Here is a 24751-nt window from a genome sequence, read left to right on the forward strand (position 1 = left end):
ACAAAGGAAATTTGGAATTTGAGTTTAGAAGGCACCTTAAAAGCTATCCACTGTTTTAGTTTATACTAAATTAATATATATTTTAATAGAAGTATCCAAAGATATTAATAATACTCTAAAAACTGATCATACCTCTTGTTTTAGGCAGTTCCCAGATCTGGAGAAGGAGAGGTACACTTGTCTGATTAATCTAGGTTTACAAAAAGATTCAAATTACTTTAGTGATAGTAAGGCATACATGCAAAGTCACATACGTTTGCTACTACAGTAATTTTATCTGTTTAAGTGAAGTTCTCAGCCTTGTTTAACTGATACGTTTATAAAGAACTCTCTCTAATGATGTATTTTAATGAAATTGTTTTGGTCACCAAATACAAAATGACATTCCTCCTTTTTGCCTCCATCAGGGCACACCAAAACGAAGACTGCGTGGCTTAAGAGACAGACCTTTACCAACAAGATTTGATGATGCAGGGGTAAAATGAAGTTTCATTTTAAAATTAGTAACTTATGATAATATGAATTCTAGGCTAAATAACAATTTTACTTAATGTGTTTAACAATGTGTGCCTCAGCTGACATGTGTGAGGATGTAGATGTCTTTCTTTGAGGCTGAAGTTTTTTTCTGTTTACAATTTTCAAGCCAGTTTAAAGTCTTATGAATTCTTTTAATTGCATGCTCTATGATTAAATGTTGTAAAAACACTGTGTAACTTCTGATTAGAATTTCATCACCATAGCACACAATCCATAATGTACATTGTAGTGTACAGTACATTTTGTATAGGGCACAGGCATAATGACTATTTCTTCTAGATCACTGAAAATACTTTTGGTAATATTTTCATTTTAAGGTTTATGATTGTTGTAATTGTTACTCTTTTTGCAGTTATTAATATCAAAGGCTTTCTTGTGTAGCTGGCCATGTTAATCACTAGAAAATCTCACTTCTAGTAAATTAAATGTGTTCATATTAAAGACTTTGATTTTCTTTAGCTTTTGGGTGATGTTCCAGAAGAAGATGACACAGAAGATGCTGAACTTCAAGCAAGCATAGCAAGTGCAAACAAATGGAGAAAGATGGCTACACTGACACGACAGAGAGCTGCAGAGGTATCTACATGTGCTATTTCCTACTAACAGTAAAAAGTAATTACTGTCTGGTATTTTTGTTTGCAGCTTATTCTTGATGCTGAGTGACGGAAGAACCAGACATCTTGCCCTTAACAGTACACATATAACATAAATGCAATTTAAAATTGACGCTCATAGAGCTAAATTTCATGATTGTATAATTTGCCCTCTGAGAATGAGAAAGCCAAAAGAATTAAATACCTGTAAAATGAAGATAGTCAAATATGGATTGGGGGTACCACTTTTAAATTTCATTGGCACTGATTGAGTAGCAGAGATGTGAAGCTCACTCTTCCCAGTATCCAAATACATTCATAACGTTGGCATGAAGAATTCTACACTTATTAGTCTGTTGGTATCCATAAAGGGGTAGAGGTTTTGAACTTGGAGCCGAGCACCTGCTAATGAGCATGGTGCACTCTAGATACCCCCTTCTCAAGAAGTTGCAATATTTATGTTTGAAGCATTCATCATATTTAGAAGGTAAACCTCTTATTTGAATGTAGATGTAGTAGTTAAAAGGGAATTTCAGGTCAAAATGAATTTAATATACTTTGACCAGTATTTTCCATCATTCCAGTCCTGATATGTGGAAAAATTATTTAAATTACAACATGAATGCTTGTTATTTATATTGTAAGTGTAATTTTATTGCTCTTTTTTTTTTTCAGGGTATCCCCACAGAAGAAGAAGCATTCAATTTTTTTGTGGGAAAAGAGACAATGGACAAAGACAAGAGAGAAGCAGAGGACACTGAAGAAGAACCCGAGGTAATACACTGTAAATGTGCTGTGCACCAGATTGCCCATTCCAATCAGTAATACTTTGGGCATTTCACTTTGGTTGGTAGTTCTGTAGAATGATTTTATTTATTAATCTGTTAACACATTATAATTGTTAATTATACAATGTACATGCACTAACTCAAAGATTGATTGTCTTAGGAGCCAACTGAACAGCCACTAAGAGAAAATGAACTGCTGACATTCTGGGGCAAGCCTCCCTATAAACCACTGGCAAAACAGTTAGAGGATGAAATCGAAATTTACAATATACCCAGTATGAGATCTGGTAAGATCCAATGTTGTTCCTGCTAAGATCTTCTGAAAAAAATACATGTTGTGCACTTGAACTTACATACACCAACAGAGTGGTGTATATTACATGACACTGTATTTCATTACTGATTGAAGTATAGTATCATCACCACTGGACAAGTATTTAAGTTCACTATTTAAGAGAACAACTATAACAGTAAAGTGGAAGAGTACCCAGTTCTTGCCCCAGTAGCTTGATCTGAATGCTCTTATTCTTAGAATTAGGTGTAAGGTTTGTTAATCAATTCTAAGAGTAGCAATCAAGGGTAGAATAGCTTACAAATGGCAAACTTGGAATAACCCTCAAGAGAGTTTTTTCTTAAGGTTTATTTCCCCTCACAAAAACATACACTCTGAATAATACTTCAATGAGGAGATAGTGGATGAGATAGTGGATTTACTTTCATTGTTAAATCTGTTTTTAACCCAGGTTTATTTACAAACTTGCCCATGCCGTGCGATTATGTTAAAAGTAAATAATTCCCTTCAAACTGGCAAATAACTGTTATAATTATAATCTACAAGAAATGACATTCAGTTTTATTCTTTTTTTCAGTTCCATTGGATGAAAAAGTCCCTGAAGGTGTTGAGCCTCGATTTTGGGAAGAAGAGGGTTTCTATGTGGGCAAACCACCACAAGTTTCTCCTGCCAATTTGAACATTATGGAAAACAGGATAAAGGAGGGCAACCAGACCCATTGGTTTGGAGAAGATGGCCAGTTGAAGAGGTTATCCTCTCCACTGAAGGAAAAACCAACAAGACCTCCAGTTATAAACCTTGAGGAGGTTGATCCTCTGTTACAAACAGAGTGGATAAAGGTATGATTTTGTAAAATATAAATTTTGGAAAAGAATTGCAGATGCTTGCAGGCTTTACACTCCAAAATCTTAAAACCCCTGACATATTATCATTAAGCAAAGACATGTCATTTATAAAACAAAATCTAGTTGCCTGTGGCTGTGCCATCTCTTGGATCAGTCTTGTCTTATCTCCTTTGTTTAGGCCCAAGTGGAGCCATTTGATGGCAGATTCATAGGCTCAACAGGTAAGATTAAGAGCTTGACATTTTTTAACCATATTACTGTATAACTCTAAAATTCATTGTATTAAGTTGCTTTTTCTTATTCACTATTTGTGTGCACTAGAGGTATTAGTTGTATTTTGTTGGACCTCTCGTGGTTTATTGTGTAGTAGACATTTATTCTGACTGACTGGTTTCAATTTGATCTTGTGATCATAAAGTGCCATGACTGGGAGAAGGTCATGCTTGTTTGAAGAAAGCATTTTGTTCTGTATGCATATTTATAGTATTAAAATTCATTTAGGAAATAATCTGAGGAAAAATGATACTGAAAAGGAACTTTTTATGACAGCATTAGGCACAAAACTAATTGAACATAATGCAGGTTGTCATGATTTTAATCCTGTAAAATAAACAACAGGTAGGAAGTATGAAGTTCCCTTACAATTTGGTCATATTATTCATAAATCATTGCTAAATAATTATATGGGTGAAGAATATGATCTCTTTTTATTTCCATAGATGAGGGAGGTGCTCAATATCAGCTTGATGTTGATTTATCCACTCTGACTTTCACCCATCACCCATTGTTCAGCAAGGAACATGTCTTGGCTTCCAGACTACAGCAGCACCATAAACAGTATACAGAGAGAAGGAGAAAAGCCCTTTCCTCCCACTATTCCGACAAGGTGTTGTTCATTTTAACATGCATGCAAATTTGATTAACCTGCTTCTTTCGACACTGTAAATGTAATCATATTTGGGGAGATTACCGTAGAAATCTCAAGGAGAAGCTTCCAAAGATTTTTATCAAATAATGGGGATAGTTCAATGACTAGAAAATTACCCTTTTTTCTGTTGTTTGAAAATTAATGGAATGCACTGCATTATGCCTTGAGTGACTTTAGCTCAGGTGGTTGAAATGCCATGGTATCTCATAGGTTACTCTCCTCATCAAGATTCTCACAGACCAGAATCTTTTGTCCAAACCATTTTCTAAGAAACTAAAGTTACTCTTTGCCTTGATATTTATATTTTTCTTCAGCTGACAGCATTAAAGATTGCTCTTCAGCAGCTTCAAGAAAATGCAGAAAAGGTGGTAAGGTTGCTCTCAATTTAATTTGATACACTTTGAAGTGTGGTCCTGAAGCCCCAGTATTGCTTCACATTTGACTTCTGGGATAACTTAATATTTTTTTTTTGGTCTGCAGCGACAATGAACCTTAGCTGTGAGCTCTTATGCTATTTTTGGTATTATTTGATTGTAAAATGATTTTATTGGATTTTTCTTTTCATCACACAGGGAAAAGGAAAAGCAAGAGCAGTTTCAATATCAGATACAGACAAGAGAATTAAAGAGTACAAAGATCAAATCAGGTTTGAGAAAACTTTTTTTGAACCTGAAATTTTCTATAAAAGAGATGTATACTCAAGAAACTATGACATCATTTTTTTTCCACCATCAACTCTTTACAATCTAACAAGAGTATGCGTATTCTCCACACTTCCCTAAGCATTTCATAGGGTGCTGACAAGGAGAATTGTTTAAAAAATCAAAAGCCTCTTTACTTAGTTGGTGATCATTTCCTCTTTTCTCATGACCTTAATGTGTGATTTAGGGTTGGTACTGTAATGAGAAATTAGATGCATGGGAGTCAAAAGGTTCTTGGAAATTTGTTTGAACAATTAAGAGCAATGATAACCAGAACAGCGCTTCCCTGTTGGTTGAATTGTGGGAGACCATGCAGGTACAGCTAGGTTTCTGAGTTTTATCCAAAGTAGTGCCCAGGCATCCACAGTTGAATTTTAAAGACATCATAAGACAATTTTGAAACACTTGCATGACTGTGGTTTGGTCTTTGGAATCTCACATTGTAGTACGAAGTAAATATTTCTCTTCGATCAAAATTACGCGGTTACTCAAGCATTCTTCACCTTTGAAGTTTTGCCACTCATAGAGGAGGACCTAAGCTAAAAACATTACGTGGAAAAAATTAAGTAATTGAGGTTGTTTAGGAGAAAATATTGCTTTCCTTCTCTTCAATGGATCTTCAGCAACAGGCCACCTTGCTCTATAATTGAGCACTTGCTCTTATGTCAGCCATGTCAGTGTTTATGTCATTATACATAGACGATGTGGAGTGCATAACTGGTACATATATGTAAACTATTGAAAAAATTTTGGAGATACCAGTTAACCTGTTTCTTCAGTTGCTTCTTTTCCAATATTAAATATTCATTTTCATTTGCATTGTATAACAGACAAACAAGAAAACTACGAGATTCAGAGGACCACAGCGATAGAATTTTACTCAAGAACTTGTTAAAGTAAGTTTGGATCTATTTGAAGACCATGAGTGATACACGTATTGATGTCAAAATAATTTTCTTTATGTGTTTGTTATAAAAGTGGACAGGTATTTTTGTTCTTTTTTTCCTTCGTTTATGTTAGGTGCTGGCGTGAAATTAAAACTCTCAGAGAATACCAGGGTTATGTGAACACCCAGTTAAAGTTGACGATAAGAAGGTATTGAAATTGTTTAAAAAACATATTGTACATACCTCTTTGTAACTGAGTTCCAGGTCCGTTGACGGGTTGGGAAAGAATTCTAGTTTCACACAGGTCTTCAATGGAGTGATGCACATCGAATGCAGAAAAGTAATTTCAAATAGAAAGAAAACAAAAGCTTCAAACTCTCATTTACTCATAAAAAATTAAGGAAAACTGGCGGTAGCTAACGAGAGTAAAGTCTTCTAAATTAACCAATCACAGTAAACGTAGTAACTGAGAGATGTAATGGGTAATTTTATTGTACAAACACTAAAAGTTGCTCAATTTCTTTAGTTGTAAATCGCATATGTCTCATTAGCTCGCTCTCCCGGGTTAGCTTGACTGTTGAGGCCATTTTCTACATTTTCTTGTCAAATAATACTCTAATACAATGCAGTACAACGCTGCGCCATGTCAGGGCACTTGTGCTACAGCAAACCACACCATTTTAGAAGATTTTTGGGCTAATATTTCCAATACATGTAAGACTAAAACTCCTGGTCAAAAATGAAGTGAATGACTGAAAAAAATAAATTCCTTCCTAATTCTTTCACTGTTCAAAATGCATTAACTCTAAAATTTCTGAGTCATGGGTTTCTGAATTCTATGTGCAGAGAGGAAACAAATAAAGAAGAGGATCAGGCATTGTTTGAGGAAGAATTGGCTGACGAACTACAAGAAAGAAGGTGAGGATGACATATTTATCATAAGAATGAACTTGTATAACATGGCTAATGGTTTTTTTTTTAGTGTGCTTCAATAGGATAACCTTTTTACCCAGTTTTGCTGAGATTTGAAAAGAACAAACATTTATAAATGAATTGTTTCATTGCTTATAGGGAAGAGTTTGATGAAGAATATCTAAGCAAACAAGCGGAGTATGAGGAGGAATTAAGAGAGTGGAAAAAAGAAGCAAAGAGAAGGGTACATAATACTTCACTGTTCAGTACTCACTTTTGCCACTGATCCCTAACGTAGGCAGATGTTGTACTAGGGTATATACTTTGTAACTGAATGCTATATAAAGGCTCGAAACGTCAGCTTTTGTAATCGTTACGGTGGCCAATTTACCATTTCAACTTTGTTGATATATCCAAATTATTTTGAATGCTACATAGACGACAAAATGGCGGAATGATATCACCATGTAGACGAATTTTGGGTGTGGCTTACTTGAAGCCCTTTACGTAGCCAGCATTACTGTAAGGAATAAATATAAGTTAAAATGTCTTCACACGAGCTCGGTGGCTGGAGCTCGTTTTTCACAACATCAAGTGGCAATGAATATTGTTATCTCTACCCTCCCCCCTCCCCCCTCTCCCTCCCTCCCCTTTCCACCTCTTGGATGAGATGCTATAGTTCATTGCTTAGCACGCTTGACTCTGGGCTTAGAGGTCTGGTCTAAGCCCTGGACAGGTCGTCATGTTCTTGCGCAGGATGTCGTACTCTCCCCACGCCTCTCTTTACTCAGGGGTATACATAGGGACCGGCAGACTGTCAGGGTTACCTGCAGTGAACCAACTCAGCTTCCCAACCAGGAACATTAACAACACCCTTAATGGCTTTAGGCTTCGCAAACCAACAATAAGGGTAATCTGTGGCGGTGTCACTGGACCAAAGGCTCGACAGAAGATTCCTTGGTGTAGAAAAACTTGGTGGGAGTTGCGTGTCTCGCTAAAGAACCTAGAGAATATGTCCAGGGCTAAAGTTCTGAATTTTGAACCTTAAGTCAAACACATTACCAATCCACACCTTAGGAGGTATAGCAAATCTTGAAATGTTGTAATGGCATGAAAAGTCAAAGCTAGAGTTAACTGATGCTTATGATTCTATGGTTCTTTTTCTTGGAATCACCTTGTGTTCTTTACCGATTACTTTTCTCGTGTAGATTTTTTTCCAAATGTCATTTGTTTCAATTTAAATTTGATAAACAGAAAAGAGCACGCCAGGAAACCCAAGAGTCCAGTCTTGTCGAAGGAGAAGGTGAAACAGATGGACGTAAGTTAATCCTCTTGAGACCAAGCAATCTTTTTCTGAGAATTATTGGAATGAATAATGGAGCGATTTCAGAATAACCGGGTAACTTTCGGGTGCGGTAGTCTTTCGCATATAATGTGTTAATAGCAGGATTTATGAAGAAAGTGATAATGTAGATCCGCGTCACCGCGCCCCTGTAATCACTGATGAAGTGTAGTGAAACAACACCGTCTGCTGCTCCACAATCATCCAGGTGATAATTATATTGAGGTCCTTTGGCTTTTGGTTCTAAGTGTGAAGAAAGACTCATACGCGATATCTGACTTGTGTCGCTTGTCTACCTTATGAGTGTTCTTATGTTACATATTTGCTCGCAATGGACAAAGACGGAGGAGAATTTGTAACCGCGTGACTTTTAGTATGACATTGAAACAGCAGAGTATGCCGGTGCACTTTGCCGTCCCATGGGTTATTATTTAAAAAAGAGGGATTGTGGAACTGTTGAAACAGTCGTTAAGGGGGAGGGGGGTATGAAAGGGTCCAAGTATTCTCAAATCTTTTGATGTATTCCTCAGTTCCTCCTCGACCCACACGTCCCCCGAAGTTTGACGAAGAAGCAGAGTACGAAAACCTCAAACAGAATGCTGTGGAAAAGAGACGCGCTCCAGGTATAATGCGGTAACAGTAGTATGAGATATCCATAGCAGTTTTGTTGTTTTACACAATCTGTCTTTCGCCACCTGTGTTTGCTAAGGAAATTGGTATCAGGGAAATCTTCTGAGTGGTTGTTTTATGGAAAATTTAGTTTTCAAGGAAACTTTGGCTGAAATAATAAACTTTGATTACAATGATCGAATCAAAATGAATTTTCTTCCTAACTACTTACCTGATTTTCATGTGGCAGGATACAATGTTACGACTTCACTCGTTTAATTAAGTTTTCAGTGATTTTAGAGCAATTTTCAGTTCAGTGTCGAAAGTACTCCAAGATCCATTTATTTTTCTCTAACTTCGCTTTGATATTTATCTGAAAAATGTACGTCATCCTTTCTACCAATTAGAAACAAAACTAAACCAATCACATCATGGTGATCTTCGTTTTCTCCTCTCGTTTGTGGCAACTTGTTTGTGATGACTTTGCTTTTGGTCGTAAGACGCACGATCAAAAAGTGTTAATGTTAACAAAATTGCATTGTAGGCGAACCTATCCTCATCCCTGAACTTCAAATGACAGCTAATGTTACCACTACTGATCAGGTCACAAGGTATTGTAGCGTTCTTAGTGTGAGTTTGAATGCAATGAGTTGGTAAATTGACTTAACTATACAGTATTGTAATGGCTCGGATTGCCCTTCATGACACTTCACGGTGCACAGCAGTTGACTGTTTGCAGTCTGTCAATCTTAGTAGAAAGAGTCTGAAATAGTAAGAATAGCAAAAAAGTAAGCGGAAGGTATTCGGAATTGGACATACGTGGTGTGGTTGTAGTTAGGTTTTGCTCAATTTGTGACTGTTTTGTATTTTTACTGTTCAGGCCTGAGAAACAGAGGCGCACTGAGATGCAAAACTGGTCAGCATTCATTAAAGTCTTGTTCAATGGCAAAGAGGTATCGAGGACAATCGTCAAGTAAGTTGAATTTCCTGCACACACGTAGTGCACATCCTCTACTCTATGTCATTCAGCATACCAAAGAGAATTCTTCAACCAGACGTTAGCTTTTCTTGCTTCCAATCACTCCTGGGTAAGACTAGAGCTAATGTGACAAGTGTCTTGATCTTTACTTTATAGTGTTGTCCCCTTCTTTTGATTTTGGTATTACTGTTGGTGTTATGTTGAATAGGAGGCTGTCAAATGACTTTGCGATCCACTTTGGTGAAATACACAACATTCAGATTGTCCAATGGCCAGAGAACATCAAACTCCAGGTTAGAAAGCTTCGTCGATTGTTTTAATTTGTACTCCACTGTTTCGTTCCTTGGGCTTTGAGGGGCTATTATGCCAATTTCCGCAAACCACGCTTTGAGATATAGTCGGTAAACAACATGCTTGTTGTGGGGTTGGGCCTGCTGAAGGACCGCATCTGGGTTGGCAAAGACTTGGGGCTCAGGAACCATCTGGTTATAAAATTTGAAGCGTAAAAGTTTCAAGTCTGAAAGGAATACAAAACTTCGTTCACCCGACAAGTGGCCTATACAAAATTTTGCAAAAGGAAGACACAAATCTTTAACATGGCAACCTTTAGAATAAATAACAACTATTCACCGAAGTGGAGGTGGTTAGTGGTGGATATTTACCTCGCCGCTTCGCGGCTCGGTAAATATCCACAGCTAACCACCGACACTGAGGTGAATAGTTGTTTCAGTATATACTTAAACAGTGAGATAATATACACCACCAAAAATTGATTTGAGTGATTTCTTCCCTTGTCACGGATGCAAACTGGGACGCCATTTTTCCCAGGTTGCTCGGAGGTAAATAGCAAAGGATATTCGGAGTTTTACTAGCCAATCAGAGCACGCCTTAAACGCTATCCACTGTTTTAGTATATACTAAAAAGCTTTACTATTAAAATGGTAAGCACTCCTATTCATCAATTCTTCAACAAACATTATGGCTCGTGCGCTTGTTTTGTCTTGTTTTGATTTCTTTCTTTTTCTTTCTTTATTAGTTAATGGAATCTGGTATGCAAAGCAAGCTTGTTGCTGAGCTGTTCCTACCGATTCCTGAGCCTAGTCACATGTCTGGGAGAGTGGAGCTGGGGTCTTTTGAGTTCAGTAGTGATCATCAGGTTTTCTACAAACACGAAGGTGTAGGAAGTGGTGAGTACACAACATTAACCTCAGAGAATGCCTTAACGCTACCTTGCGCATCTGCAAGATTTGCTTATCGGGGTATTTTTATTTCATTCGCCCTCGTAGGTAGGATACATTCCTTAGTGAATTTCCATACTAATTGTGCCATCCGATAATATCCGCTCATTTCATTATTCACTTTAAATGTTTAATTTTAGATGCCAAGTGGCTTATAACTGCGATAATTGCGGGTAATAATCCTGTTGTCTGCAGCATGAAGTGAAAGAGAAAGTTTACTACTTATATTACCTCTTCCCCTTAACCCCTTCGCCCCTAGCAATTTTTACGATTTCCTGAAAGGTAAACCTGTACCCAAAGTGGGCGAAGAGAGGCAGTGTATGTCTTGCCAAGGATCACAACATAATAACTCAGCCAGGCCGTGAACCTGTACCTTTTTATCCAGAGTCTATCACAGCAAGCGCTAGCATATTGTCTCTCTCACACTCTTTCATCTTTACTTTATTTCAATTTTTGCTTTGTCTTTTCCAGGGCAACCGCTTGACTTTGCCTCTAACAATGCTGCTGAGCCGCAACCCCCGGTCTACCTCTTGACCTCTGGTACTGTCTTGGCAAGTGTTAGCTGGGGTGTAGGTAATGATGGCAAAGCTATGGCGCCACCCTTACTTACAGGAAAATCGGCTTCAAATTTAAGGTACTGTAAGTGCTGTATGGTTCATGCACAGTCTAATCTAACTTTCAACTGGAAGAGGTCACTGCTCTATAGTTAACAATTGGTTCATGCTTTAGCGTGCACTGTCGAGTTATGGAGCACGCGGGAAGTTTGGAGAGCACGAAAGAAGCGTAAGAGTTGCCCGAGGCGATAGCCGAGGGCAACTGTAGCTTCTTGAGTGCTCTTCAGACTTCCCACGTGCTCCATAACTCGATAGTACACAGCTGAAAGCATGAACCAATTGTTTTAGAACATAGCCGGTGGAATTGTGCATCAAATCCGACGAGAAAAACGGACAACAATATCAGTTGAAGCGAATCGTGACGGCGCTGATGCCAAGTCTCCTTTTCCTTTGTTTGTCTCTTTTTCTGCCTCATTTGAGAACTCTAGCCCAAGGGAAAAGGTCGAAACATTTGTCTTCGTTTTCGGACTAATAGGCCGAGTTTCTGTTTGTATCCATTATTGTCGCGAAATATATTATTTTTCCCCGCGCTCACAATGGCCGCTCGCGCGAAAAAAAAATTTCTGGCGAAGTCGGATTTGCTGACGCTATCAGCATGCACTATCGGGATTTTGAGCACGCTTACGTATAATGAATTTGATTGCGCGACTCTGCTAGCTATGTTCTAATACTGGATAGTGGAAGGCTTCAGTGAGGAGAGAAACTGAGGCTTGCGGTCGGCATACCCTATACTTCTTTCTTTTCCAGTGGGTGACAAAAACAGTACCATATCAAAGTTCATACAAATGAAGACAAGCGAAAAAACGAAACAACAGATAAAGAAACAAAGTCGACAGAGACTTATTATGATAGTATAAAGCGTGATAATTTGGTTTTATCAACTGAGTTGATAATGTAAACTGGCCACCGTTAAAATTTCTAAAGCTGACGTTTGAGCATCGGCCCTTCATCAGAGCGAATAGAGGGATTGTGGGTTGTGTGTGGTTTATATCAAAAGATGGAGCGATGCTATTGGTTGGAACCATGGCCGAGCTGTATCTCTTTGTATAGAAACCACAAGACACAACCCACAGTTCTTCTTTTCGCACTGACGAGGTGCTAACGCTCGAAAGGTCAGTATTAGGAAACTCTTCACGATGGACAATTGACACTGTAAACTCAGTTGATTAAACCAAATTATCTTGTTTACCTCTCACCCAAGTAGCACTGCAGTTTCTTAACAAACATACCCCTTTTATCCTTTAGTATATGGCCCACCTCACAGTCGTGGTCTCTGGCTCAGTAGTAGAGCATTGAAGTGCGTATACCGAAGATGTAAGGTTCAATTCCTCGTGGGGGACTCACTAGGGAAGAACATCTTTCCCCATTTAAAGCGCGAGCCTAAAATTTACCATCCGTCTTGGTTTACTGACAAAGTTGCCGTTTGTCGATCTGGTTTTTCCCTCGTTTTCGCTTTTAGTTCGCTCCTAGTTTTGTTCGTTTGTTTTTGTGCTCTTTTTTCATATTCCTTTTATTTCTTGCCATCAGTGCCATGAAAAAGTACGATGCATTGGCAGCTCTTGGAGCTGCAGGAATGGTGGATATACAAAATGTAATAAAATGGATCGGTAAGTGGGAAGGTTTGGTGGAAAGAAGATATATGTTTGTGTTTGACGGTGGTCAGTAGAGACTATAACACCTTGAAATGTTTTACCAGAACGGCAGATGTATTTTGTATATGCTTTCTTTGTTGTTGTGTGATTGTTTGCATAAAATCAGTGCTTTCATAAATCTCTTCGTCAGAAATCTCGTCCCTCTGGTATTAGCTCTTTCTCCTTTTTTCAGAACAATCCCATTTGGATCCTAATGACCCAGCCAATGCTGATATCATGAACATCATTAAGGTATTTTGTTGTTTTGTTACTCTAAATTCTGAATTGATCGTTTAGTCGATCGTCGTATCGTCCGGGTGAGAGTAGTCCTGAAAAGTAGTCGCTAACCTTGACCAATCACAGGTGAAAGTACAGTTAACCCTTTGTGATCTGGGATTAGTTTTAAGAAATGATCGAAAAATGGTCAAGGCCATAATGGGCAAAATGGAGTAACGATTTTGTAGTGTACTGAAATGACTGGACTGAATTCGTTCAATGCCCAAAACAGTGTTCTTAATAGCAGAGTAATGGTTTAGCATTGGTCCATGGCGCCAAATAACAATGCTTTCAACTCAATTTATTTTCTTTCCTGTAATTCAGTTTTTTTTTTTGTAGCTCACTCAGGGAGTACAGGATGGACCAAATGCTCCACAGTACTTTCGACTAAACCAGTTGGACGAAGAGTGTGAATTTGTCAGCCAAAAGGAGTTCGTAAAGTCTAAGCGGTTCAAGCTCATTCAACTAAGAGACAAAGGGGTGAGATGAGCAACTTTCCATTAGGATTTAAGCCTTTTGACCCCAATTAATATGCATATTCTCGATATTGTTCTCAGTGGTTTTCCCGTGGTACTGATAAGAGAATTGCTTTAACAATCAAGGGGTTCCTAAGGTGTTGATGATTTTCTTTTACTTTCGTTACCTGTGTCTTTGATTCAGGGGTGATACTGTATGGAGAAATGAAATGCTTGAGTTACTCCAAGGAGTTAAAGGTTTAACTAGATTTCCATTGCTACAACGAGGATATTTTTCGATGAGGTTAATCCTGTCGGAAGAATTCTACCATTGCTTCTAATTTTTTTTATTTTTGAATGGTTTGTCTGACCTTTCAGGTGACCGAGTTCAAGAATTTTAAAATGATTCCATCACGGGATAGAGAAATACCTGACAACCTTTTCGACGTGAGGTTTTTCATGGTTCTGTTTTGTTAAATGATCTTTGAAACTTTGAAGTTTTTGGCACCTGAGCCGGATATAGCTTTTCGTTGTGCTAAAATCGTCAAATCGTGCTTTTTTAAAGTTAGAGCGCCTAAATTGCAAAACCTAATAAACGAGAACGAAGAAAAGTTTGGACCGTCAGTGCAGCCATTTTGTTGTCCTGCTTTCCGTCCGTATTTCCGCCTTATTCTACAGTGTAATACCGTCGCATATTTGCGCGTTCCAGTACCCTAGTATGGTAAAATGGTGTAATATTGGAAAAATAAAATTACTTCTAATGTGGAAACAAAGAGTAAACTGTCAGTAGATAGAGAGGAAAACAGAAAAATGGGAAGAGTGCAGCAAAAAGGAACGAGGGTGGCTTGAGATGGATGTAATTGACTCAGGATGCAAAATCCCAGTTGAGAAATCAAAGTTACATTTGTTTTGACATGCTCGAAAGTTCCTGACTCAGCTCATCTAAGCACAATTTTCTTTGTTTCATAAAGGCGTATGAAAGAAGAATGCGCGGCGATCAAGAGGAAGAAGAAGCTGAAGATGAAATTTCCTCTCACAAGACAGTTGTTACGAAGTTTTTGAACAAGGTAACGTTTCCATTTGCCTTTTACTGAGAAGTGTTAATATCCTCCACTCTTTTGGTCGACTCCTTTCACGATTTAGTCACTAGACAATTGACAACCTTACGCCATTTTTATTAGATCGAAATGCGGACACGTTAGCTGTTGCCTACTTTATTTCTACCTGCAAAATTAAACAGAAAAGAGTGGACGATTTACACAGACCCTGCAGCGACAGACCGAGATCGCAGGATTGAACGCGGACAAACACAGCGCATTTGAGCTGCGTTTATTATTGTTGATAATCGGCACAGAACAACTTCCTCATGGTCTCTCAATTTACTATTTACTAGATTTAGCCAATCAGGGCTGTGTATTTCGACAAAAACGTCGACTTTGGTAGGCACTACCTTAATTACCAGCCATTACTTTTTTGTTTATATCTTACAAGATCCGGGATGAGGTTACACAGCGTTCTCTGATCGCCAAGCGACAGCTCGAATTGAAAGATATGATCATTGAGGATGAAGTGCCAGACATTAGGTGAGTGTTATTTTTGGGCACTTGTAGTAATGCTTATTCTTAACTTTTGTGTAACTTTGTTCGAACGACTCTTTGTAAGGTACGGATTGTTAAATATTGAGATTTAGAAATCTTTTAAGTCCTTGTGATGTAGCTTTTTCCACACAAATGCATTTTAACAATTTTAACCCTTAAACCTACACTCGTTGCCTTAATATCTGTTTAAAGGAACTAAGACGAATGAAGAGTCTGTAAAACAAACTCTATCCTCAACTGGATTTTAGATAATCTTTCATTCAACTTGCTTTGAATATTTCAGTGAGATCGGAGTTCGCTTTGGACAGTTCTTCGCTCCCAGACGGCCTCTTCGTCCTGTCCGCAAGGAGAGAAAAGTAGTTGGAGCTCAGGTGGGTGGCAACCATAAAAATACCGTGCAACCTGACCACATTGCATTACAAAGGCCATTCTTTTGAGAGCCTCTTCGAAAATAAGCTTGTTTGCTTACTTTCTGGCATCACTTAAAGTTACTAAACGTTAGAACAAGCCTCAAATGTCAAGCTAGCCCCGAGGCACCCCATCAATCAACAAGAGCTCCTCATTCATCTAACTGGGTTATTTATACATCATCCGTTACATTAATACGTTGTGCATGAACACGCCAACAACCCACAACCCTCCACAGCGCTCGACAAAAGGCTAGCATCAACTTCCCCAAACTTTTGTAAACAAAAACTCAACTTCTGGGAGGCTAATCTATCTTTATTAACTTCTACTTTATTATCAACGTAGCATTTCATATTTTTCCTTTAGAAACTAATAAATTTGCTTCTTCTCAGAATCTGACTGTCAGTGATGTTAAAGTATTTATAAACATTGTGCGTGCTTTGGATATTCCAGTTCGGGATGACATGCAGCCAGCAGGGTAGGTGTTGCTAATGGTAGAAATTATTCATTGATTGTTTGGAGAGGGGAGAAAAGGTTGTGCTATTCACCTTTAAGTGTACAAACTGAGAGTAGTAATTCAGTCGTACAATGAGAAATATTCTACAGTTCTCTATCCCACATTATGACCGCACGATTTGCTGTCAACTGTCGTATGCTATTGTTCTCCAAAAGAGGATGTGTTCTGAACAGAAAATACCCCCTTCCTGTCATGTAGGATTTTTGCTGCAATAACCCTACGTAACCCTTTTAAATCCCAGTTTCCCTTCATATTTTATTGAAAAAGTTTGTATTTCTTGATCTCCCCTCTCATGGAACGATTTATGAACCCTCCTGGAGCTATAACCGCACAACACTCAGTGATGACACTTTTCCTCTTCCTGAAATAGTGGTACTCAAGGAGCCGGAGCTCGTTTTGGCGCAGGAGGCTCGTTACGAGCTGGAGCCTCTAATATGTTTTCGGGAAGTGGTCCTGGTTATGGTGGGTTTCCTCCAAGTGGTCCTCAGGGAGCCCCGCGAACGTCAAGTGACCCGTGGGGGAAGGTAATATTAAATTAGACATTACTCCCATTTCTTAAATGTAACGTTACATTAGGTCATGTGGTTGTTGTCAGCCATCATTTTCAAAGAATAGCTGCTCTGTAGTACGGAGGCCTGTAAATACTCCTATACAACTACGGGTGCAAGGTTGTAACTATGGGTGGAATGTCATACGGATCCAAAGATATCGATACGCGTCCAAGGATAATGAAATCATAGTTATAACAAGGGACCTAAAGTTGTTATTCAGAAATTTGAATCGTAATCGTAAGTTTGGTTCCGTAATTATACCTCTGGATTTGCAGATGGAACGTCTTGGTTTTTACAATGTCTGCACAAGTGTTGCTAGGTCAGTTAACTTGGAATTGCGTGCGATATCACACGAAGTTAGATACAAACATTTGATTGGGTTACTTGAAGGATATTGCATACCGACGTGTAGTTATGAAATGCATTCTGACTATGGTTTGATCTTTGACAGCCCCAAGTCCGTCCCTTCGTAGAGGCAGTGTTTCAGGGACAATTTGCTAGTACTACAGTTGCTGATGGTCCCAGTCCGAGTTGGAACGAGGAGCTTATCATACCTTTCAAGTAAGTTTAAAAGCTTTTTTTGTCCTCTGCACCTGGTTCGACTTGCACAGCATGTCAGCCGTTGTTAGCTATGCTAAGAAAACAGCATTTCAACCTTTATGTTCCTTCAGAAATCTCCGTCAATTTTTCTGTTGTGAGGCTCTTCCACATTTTCAAAACGCCGTTTACAAAATACTTGCCCTCACTGATGTTTTTTATTTTGTTCCTGTTTTGCAGAGCCCCTAACAATGACTACTCGCCTGAGAATCTTCAAACCGTCAACGATGTGGTTTATCTCAATCTGTTCGATGAAGTCGTGTTCAACATTTTACAAGTTAGAAATGAGTTTTACACTGCTGCTGTTTTATGAAATCTCCTACATTGTTGACAACGCGCTTTTGTTAGCTTCCTCTTTCACTGTAATTTTGCTTGAACTTCTTTGTGCTCCTTGCTCTAGGATGATCGCCAACAATCCACGAATATTCATCAGCGACTTGAGCGCCACTGGCTGGGAAGTGTTGAGATTCCCTTCTCGACTATTTATTTCAACAATAAGGTATTCTTGCCATTCTATAATCACTTTTTCGAACACCTTCTTTTGTTTCGATCGAGAAATATCACGGGCAATGTAAGTAAAGATGATATCATTTAAGTAAGCGTGGTAGTTCCGTGAAAGGCTAAGATTTTAAATCTATGGTATAGACGACTAAGAAAAAAAATAGTAGTTCAAGTTCCCGTGAGTGAATTTAGACTTGCAACCGCCCGACTAGTAGGATAATCTGGTTTTCATCAAATTAGTTGTTAATGTAAATCGGCCACCGTAAAGAGTTACTATAGCTGACGTTTCGAGCGTTGGCCCTTCGTCAGAGCGAATAGGGGAATTGTAGGTCATGAGTGTGTGTGTGTTTGTAGAAAATGGAGCTACGCTATTGGTGGTAGCATGCGTAACGAGAAAAAAACAAGACTCTTGTTTTTCATTCAGTTGGCTTGTTAGCTCAATTGGTAGAGCGCTGCACTAGTATCGCAGAGGTCAGTGGTTCGAATCCCGTACAGGCCTGATTTTTTTCAGGTCTGATTTTCGCTATTGCATAAATAGCGCTCTCTACTGCGAGGATCGTGCATCATACGTATCTAATACCGCAGTTCAAAATATATGAACTTCATATATTCATTGTATCTGATTTATCATCACGGTTTATTACGAATCAACTTAACGGCCTGCTCCCAATTGGCTTGTTAGCTCAATTGGTAGAGCCCTGCACTAGTATCGCAGAGGTCAGTGGTTCGAATCCCGTACAGGCCTGATTTTTTTCAGGTCTGATTTTCGCTATTGCATAAATAGCGCTCTCTACTGTGAGGATCGTGCATCATACGTGTTCCACTCATGTTGGGTTATATCGACTTTCAAGAAATGGCAACTTCACCGCAGGTTTCTTACTGTTTGGTTTTTAGGAAAAGTTTTCCGCAAAAGTTGTTCGGTCAGTTTGCAAAGATCAACAACATTACGTGGAACTAATGAGAACTCGGAACTTAAACGACTACACTAACGCTGTGGTAGATAACTAATCGTGATGAATTTTCTTCTCGCATCCGATTAGTCGAGAGAAGGGTGGGAATTACCTTTGCTGTGTAACATCTATCGCTGTTAATTCTGCTTTGCAGGTGGAGGGCACGTTTCGTGTGAATACTCCCCCAGTCCTCCTCGGTTATCACAAACGGGGACGTCATTTGGGGGCACCAGCCGACTTGGGTATTATATCCAGAAATGACACTCTACTGACACTGTTTGTGACAATAGAACCGCCATTACAACCTTCACAACCTATGGCAGAAAGGGTAAAGTCTGCGAACGCTTGGTCACTTTTCTGATAACATACTTATGCATCATTTTAATTTGATTTGTTTGTCTGCTTTTATGTATCTTCTTCAGTTTGAAAGCAACGAGGATGATAAACTTTTACATAACGCACAGTTGTGGCTTTCAGGCCTGAGGAAAAAGTTTCCAAAAAGAGAATTCAAGGTTTGCTCTCAAAGTTACCTGTCTTTTCCCCACATTTTTCCAAATATTTTGTCTCGCAGTGATATTTAAAGAGGTCCTTTTTCAAATAAGCAATTTATACACATTTGCCGGCCCCCCTTTTCTTTTAAGTTTGAAAGGCATCGTCGCCCTGCTAATTGATTTATTTTGATCAATATTTTGATCAATATTTTGATCAATATTTGATCAATATTTTGATCAATATTTTGATCAATATTTTGATCAATATTTTGATCAATATTTTGACGAAAGGGAAGGACAGTACGAAAGCCAAAGATTTTCCCGTAGGCTCAATTATGAGGCATTTTCTCATTTGATCGCTGCGCTCGTTCCACCTTCCTGTCGTCTCGCTGCTTTCTTTTTGCAGGGCACCTACGCAGGGTCGCCCATTTTCATCATCCATTTGCCTGATGTGCCAAAATTGTGAAGAGAAGTTACAAGTTAATCACGTAAAGGTCACTTTATTTCACAGGCACTGGCAACTAACCTGGCAGGCAAGAAAGTGTTTTTGACCCGCTACATCAGATCGCAAAATCCTCCTGCTGAGTTACTTGAAGAAACACAATACAAAATGGTAAGGGTAAAATAAAATTTTGTTCAATTGCCTTTTAAATCAGTGCTGATCACGTGGGAAATGTAAGTTGAACAAAGAGGAGTCCTTCAAGTATAGCCATGACAACAGCGTAGAATGTTCATATACGTCAATCATTGCAGCACACTTTAAGGGAGAGAATAGGTTGCTTTCAGTGTGGCAAGAGCAAGACTCCAAATTTAGCAATTCTTTTGTGCTTTCAGGAACGTATTGCTCGTTTTGTGTCCATGATTCCTTTTGTATCTGACTCTGCTGCGTTTCCGGATCTTTGTGATATCTGGTCCACTTCCGAGGTACGTACAACGCCTAAAAGGGAATGAGCTGTAAGTAATGACAGCCAGAGTTTAAGGTGTCTTTTTTGTCTTTTTTTTCCGGTAGGAATTTCTTCGAATGTTGGCAGGGGACGAGGAAGAACATGCTGTCCTACTCTGTAATTATTTCTTACATATTGGCAAGAGAGCTTACGTTGTTCTCGGAAGAGGAATACCTGAAGGTTTGTTTACGATATATCACTCACATACCACGCGGACCCAGTTTTTTCGAAAACGATCCAGCGAATATAATGGATTAATCAGTGTGAATAATTGATCAAAACCTTGTATGACTTTCATCCCAGAATTAGCCGTAACAGTCTCCTGCACCATCGGCCCTTGTCATTCCTCTATCATGTAGAACATGTGTCCGTCAAAAGTTTAATTTGTGGAGTCAATTTCTTAACTCAGGCTCTTTTCCAGGCTCCACGGCTTATGTTCTGACGTTGGATGGATCCCCTCTGTTGTGGAATGCTCATACGGGACATAAATATGATGTACAGGATACTAATTGCCCGTTAAAAGGCATTGGTTGTGTCTTTAATCACGAAAATGTACGTTTGTTATGTCAAGGAGGTATTTTCTAAGGTTACTCCCTATACCTAACAGTACATTTCTCGGTTTGCATGCACCAATCCTCCAAAGATCACTTACATTCCAATAGGGAAGTGCTTAATGTTTTTGTCTTCTTATCGTATGAGTCTTGTGCACGTCTTCGAATCGCCCCTGCCTCAGTTTTGGAATCTAAATTGCTCATAACAACATTATCACTAATTCAACTTGCTGGCTGAGTGCGATTATTAGCTCCTAACAGATCCTATCACAGATTTCTAATTAATTTTGTTTCATGGTTTCCGGTTTTTAGATCTGGGCTAATGTCCAGGTATCTGAAGAGCCATATAGACTGTTGTTCGACTTAACAAAAACCAACTCGTGGCAGCCTTTCTTTACGAAGGCGTATCCAAGGCCGGGGTTACTAAGCAACCAGGTAAAGATGCCTAGAGTAATTTTCTATTGTGTGCTGATATACTTCGAGATTGCCATGGTTTTTCTTTACTTCGCTATGTGATTGGTTAGGAAAACTGGCGCCACTCTTTCAACCAATCAGACGTAAGACTTCAACTCCTCGTGACGTGGTTAATCGTGTTTCCCGTGCTTCAAGTGTTGCGCTTGTTTATAGTTATGCTCTCATAGCTATATTGTTATAGCTATATATTGTTATATACTATATTGTTGTTGCTATAGCTCATAGCTATATTGTTATATTATTTATTTTTTGGTGATTGGCTCTAGTTATTACCTGGGTTCTGGTTCAACGTCACCCCTAAACCTGGTTTCTCACTAGCGACGCAAGCACAAACACAAGCACAGCAGCTCATATTTCACTGTGAAAACGGCCTCGACTCAAGCCATAAACACAAGCACAAGCACAAGGATGAGAATTTTTCCTTTTTCTCGTACTTGTGCTTGTGCTCGTCGACGCTCGTTTTCACTTGGTATATTTACCTTATGCGTGCGTTTGCGTTTGCGCTTGTGCTTGCGTCACTGGTAAAAACTAGGCTTTACCGTAACGTTCGATGTCAAAACAAACTCTGAGAGACCAGGGTGCGGAAGGAATACAAGTGTTACTTAACTAACACAGGATTCAGTAGTGTTAGGTAGGGAGGGAAACTAACTTTTGCTTGATTTTAAGCTCGCTTAAACTTCATGTAATCACATAAGAATATAGCTTTCTTAGTTTCTGTTTGTTACGTTGAGAAGAGGACTATCTGTGACTAAATGGTTGATTATGTTCAATGTGGTTGTTATTGTTTTCTTCCTCAGAGGGAAATTCTTGAATACAAGCGTGTGGACCAGGAATATGTCACTGGACTTCAAGAAAAGTACGTATTCTGTCCATTCCCAAAGGTCACATTCGCATGTATTCGCCTACTGTTCTTATGACAGTCCAAGCTGCTGTTTGGATGATGAGGTGTGATGACAAATAATTCTTTTTTTGGCATTTATTTTTTAGGATTGAAAAGATGTTGCGAGAGAAAATAATGTCGTGGAGACCTCGTTTTGTCACCAGATGGAACAGGTAACGAATCTTTTAAATGTGACACTGTATATTTACAAAGGAAATGATCGCCGGCATCCACTGAACTTAAAACCTTTCTTGCTTGTTGTTAAGCAACCTCATGGCGATGTATCGGACTGTGTGTGGAAACATAGGAGGATAGAGTAATTCTTTAAACGAAGTGTAGAAGTAAGATATCCTCGTAGTGATTCAGGTTATTCGAAGCGTATTATCTTAACCTCAGTTATTAAATTCTCCAAGGAAACATCATGCTAGGTTTAGGCTTGGAATGATATTCGTCTCTCTTTGTCAGATACTGTACACAAGCATTTAGGAGTCTTTTAGCCAGGTAAGAAGGAGTTGAATAAATATGTAGCAGAGTAACGATATTGCACTTAACGGTAGCAGTGAATATATCTTCACATCAAATACGGAAATGAATGGTGTAATCCTTCAAACCTTAAGCAAAAACATATTTTCTACTTTGGAAGTATTATTTGCTCCTCAGATAGACTGACTGCATAGACTTCCAATTTCTTTATCCTTACCATTGATTATTTTTTAGAAATAATACGTTAAAATAATCCACGCGTGGTCATGTTTATTTATAACATGGCCGAGTGTGGATACGAATTTCATCTTCGAATGTTGATAGTATTTCTCCCCAGTGAGCGGGAAAAAAACCGCCATGACACTTTGTTTTATTCACTTGTGAATGTATAAAATGGCGCGTTCACGATATATTTTCGAAACAGGACTGAGAAGCTATGGTATTTCATGAATTCTTTACGAAGTAAAAACTGTTTCGGTTAAATCCCGACCACTTTTCAGTAATTGTTTGGTTTTTTATGTGGTATATTCACCTCGGTGTCTTTGAAAATGGTGGATATTTACCTTGTTGCTACACGACTCGGTAAATATCTACCACTTTTCACATCCACTTCGGTGAATGATTATTAACTATTTTGAACAGTGTTGTTTGGTTTTTTTGTGTTCAGCATGGAACAGAGTGTCAGTAACGCTGCTAATGTAAATCATGCGGCTGAGCTGGACCAAATTCTCGCCTCTTACAAGGTGCGTGGGGTTAGGTATCGTAAAAGCAGAAATGAAAAGTAGAATACTAATTATGTTTATATAAGGCACTTCACCTTCACTAGAATCATCGAGAGGCAGCCCATAGCTATTTTGCCTTTTATATGTAATGTGAACTAGGTACATGTACTTATATCATTTTGTCTTATATCATTAGCATTGTCATGATCGTGATCATTTTCTTCGTCCTTTTTATTATCATTAGTTATATTGTTGTTATTACTGCTTCTGTTGCTATTAATGAGGTACCTTATCTGTTGTTTTTTCCTTTTTGCGATCAAATCAAGTGTGATTCGTCATCATTTCCGTAAGAGCAAATATCGTTAGAAATCAATTATTTTCCTCAGCCTTAACCCTTTACCTCCCAGTGGTGATTGACTTGTAACTTCTCCACACTATTTGAATATATTATCCAGCATTAAGGTGATGAGAATTGATAAGTTTATCAGCTGTCTTCCAATAATATCAAGCTATCATGACCAAATTATAAGAAACGCTTATCGGGCACAGGGAACCATGACCAGTACTCTACCAATATTGTCGGTGTGTCAAGCTTAGTTCACCATCTGCCACACGGCGTTTATTAGTATCACTGTATTGACTCCAATGTTTTGATCCCTTTCAGTTGTCTGGTTTTCCCATCAACATGTCCTTTACCGACATGCCTCCAGTATCCGAGGCGGTGTTCAGCACTGGCGTGCACTCATTAGAGGACCCAGATGTAGAATTCGCTTTAGCTGTGCACATTCATCCCTACCCCCAGGGGGTGTTTTCGTTGTGGATTTATGTGGGAACTCTAAGAAGAAAAGCTGGTTATTAAACGTGACCTCACACCTTCGCCCTCTTATTGAGCGCTTTGGAAGTGACTATGAGAAATTCTTTTAAGAAAAGCCAGAGAGGAAAGCATCTAACGTATCAGGCTTTGTATAAGGCAGAAACGGCCATTGAAAAGAGTTGTTTATAGTTCATTTTGTGGCCTGCTGCCTTTCGGAACCCTGCTACGTAACTTTTTCACCAACCGGTTAAGTCTCATCCTTCTCCTTATAAAAGATAATGTTATTTGAGGTGGTTACTTAAGAATCTTGTAAAACCTCTGACTTGTATTTAATGTGGCTAAAAACTGTCGGGAAGGGTAGAGGAGGAGACGGTGCCTTCATTTTTTTTTTTTTTAGCTGGCCAAGAGTTTCAATACATACACCAGCTGCACATGTATTCCATACGCGCCTCAAGTTAAACAGATCACCGCTGTTAATGCCACGTGTGCACAACTGGGTTTGCAGCACACAGTTTCTAAATCAGGCAACTCAGTATAGAATGGCAGCATTAGTTTTTGCATAATGCAGCCCTTTTTGCACATAGGTATGAAACCTTCCTTTCGATGCATCAGTTTTTAAATTTACGGTTGTAAGAGTGTTTC

At 38.8% G+C, this 24751-nt stretch overlaps 1 protein-coding gene across 1 annotated transcript in view; it reads left to right on the forward strand.

Annotated features, from left to right (window-relative positions):
- LOC111334056 (coiled-coil and C2 domain-containing protein 2A) overlaps positions 1-24426 on the forward strand; it is a 34388-nt gene extending 9962 nt beyond the window's left edge. The window contains exons 8-52 of the mRNA XM_088757006.1: positions 145-171; positions 408-476; positions 997-1113; positions 1806-1904; positions 2079-2205; positions 2788-3050; positions 3235-3277; positions 3776-3942; positions 4299-4352; positions 4557-4630; positions 5516-5581; positions 5706-5780; positions 6419-6490; positions 6644-6728; positions 7739-7802; positions 8357-8449; positions 8980-9046; positions 9316-9408; positions 9623-9707; positions 10451-10601; positions 11124-11286; positions 12794-12873; positions 13091-13149; positions 13513-13653; positions 14007-14075; positions 14600-14695; positions 15120-15211; positions 15510-15597; positions 16027-16112; positions 16522-16675; positions 17154-17263; positions 17480-17576; positions 17700-17798; positions 18905-19078; positions 19173-19262; positions 19753-19854; positions 20076-20165; positions 20251-20365; positions 20607-20737; positions 21049-21171; positions 22008-22066; positions 22198-22263; positions 22556-22591; positions 23241-23316; positions 23960-24426. Coding sequence (XP_088613132.1) covers positions 145-171; positions 408-476; positions 997-1113; positions 1806-1904; positions 2079-2205; positions 2788-3050; positions 3235-3277; positions 3776-3942; positions 4299-4352; positions 4557-4630; positions 5516-5581; positions 5706-5780; positions 6419-6490; positions 6644-6728; positions 7739-7802; positions 8357-8449; positions 8980-9046; positions 9316-9408; positions 9623-9707; positions 10451-10601; positions 11124-11286; positions 12794-12873; positions 13091-13149; positions 13513-13653; positions 14007-14075; positions 14600-14695; positions 15120-15211; positions 15510-15597; positions 16027-16112; positions 16522-16675; positions 17154-17263; positions 17480-17576; positions 17700-17798; positions 18905-19078; positions 19173-19262; positions 19753-19854; positions 20076-20165; positions 20251-20365; positions 20607-20737; positions 21049-21171; positions 22008-22066; positions 22198-22263; positions 22556-22591; positions 23241-23316; positions 23960-24154 — 4482 coding nt within the window. The 3' untranslated portion in view covers positions 24155-24426. The remainder of the gene's footprint in view (positions 1-144; positions 172-407; positions 477-996; positions 1114-1805; positions 1905-2078; positions 2206-2787; positions 3051-3234; positions 3278-3775; positions 3943-4298; positions 4353-4556; positions 4631-5515; positions 5582-5705; positions 5781-6418; positions 6491-6643; positions 6729-7738; positions 7803-8356; positions 8450-8979; positions 9047-9315; positions 9409-9622; positions 9708-10450; positions 10602-11123; positions 11287-12793; positions 12874-13090; positions 13150-13512; positions 13654-14006; positions 14076-14599; positions 14696-15119; positions 15212-15509; positions 15598-16026; positions 16113-16521; positions 16676-17153; positions 17264-17479; positions 17577-17699; positions 17799-18904; positions 19079-19172; positions 19263-19752; positions 19855-20075; positions 20166-20250; positions 20366-20606; positions 20738-21048; positions 21172-22007; positions 22067-22197; positions 22264-22555; positions 22592-23240; positions 23317-23959) is intronic.
- Positions 24427-24751: the final 325 nt, after the last annotated feature.

The sequence above is a fragment of the Stylophora pistillata genome, chromosome 4 (assembly GCF_964205215.1).
Source record: "Stylophora pistillata chromosome 4, jaStyPist1.2, whole genome shotgun sequence".
NCBI classification, from domain to species: Eukaryota; Metazoa; Cnidaria; class Anthozoa; order Scleractinia; family Pocilloporidae; genus Stylophora; species Stylophora pistillata.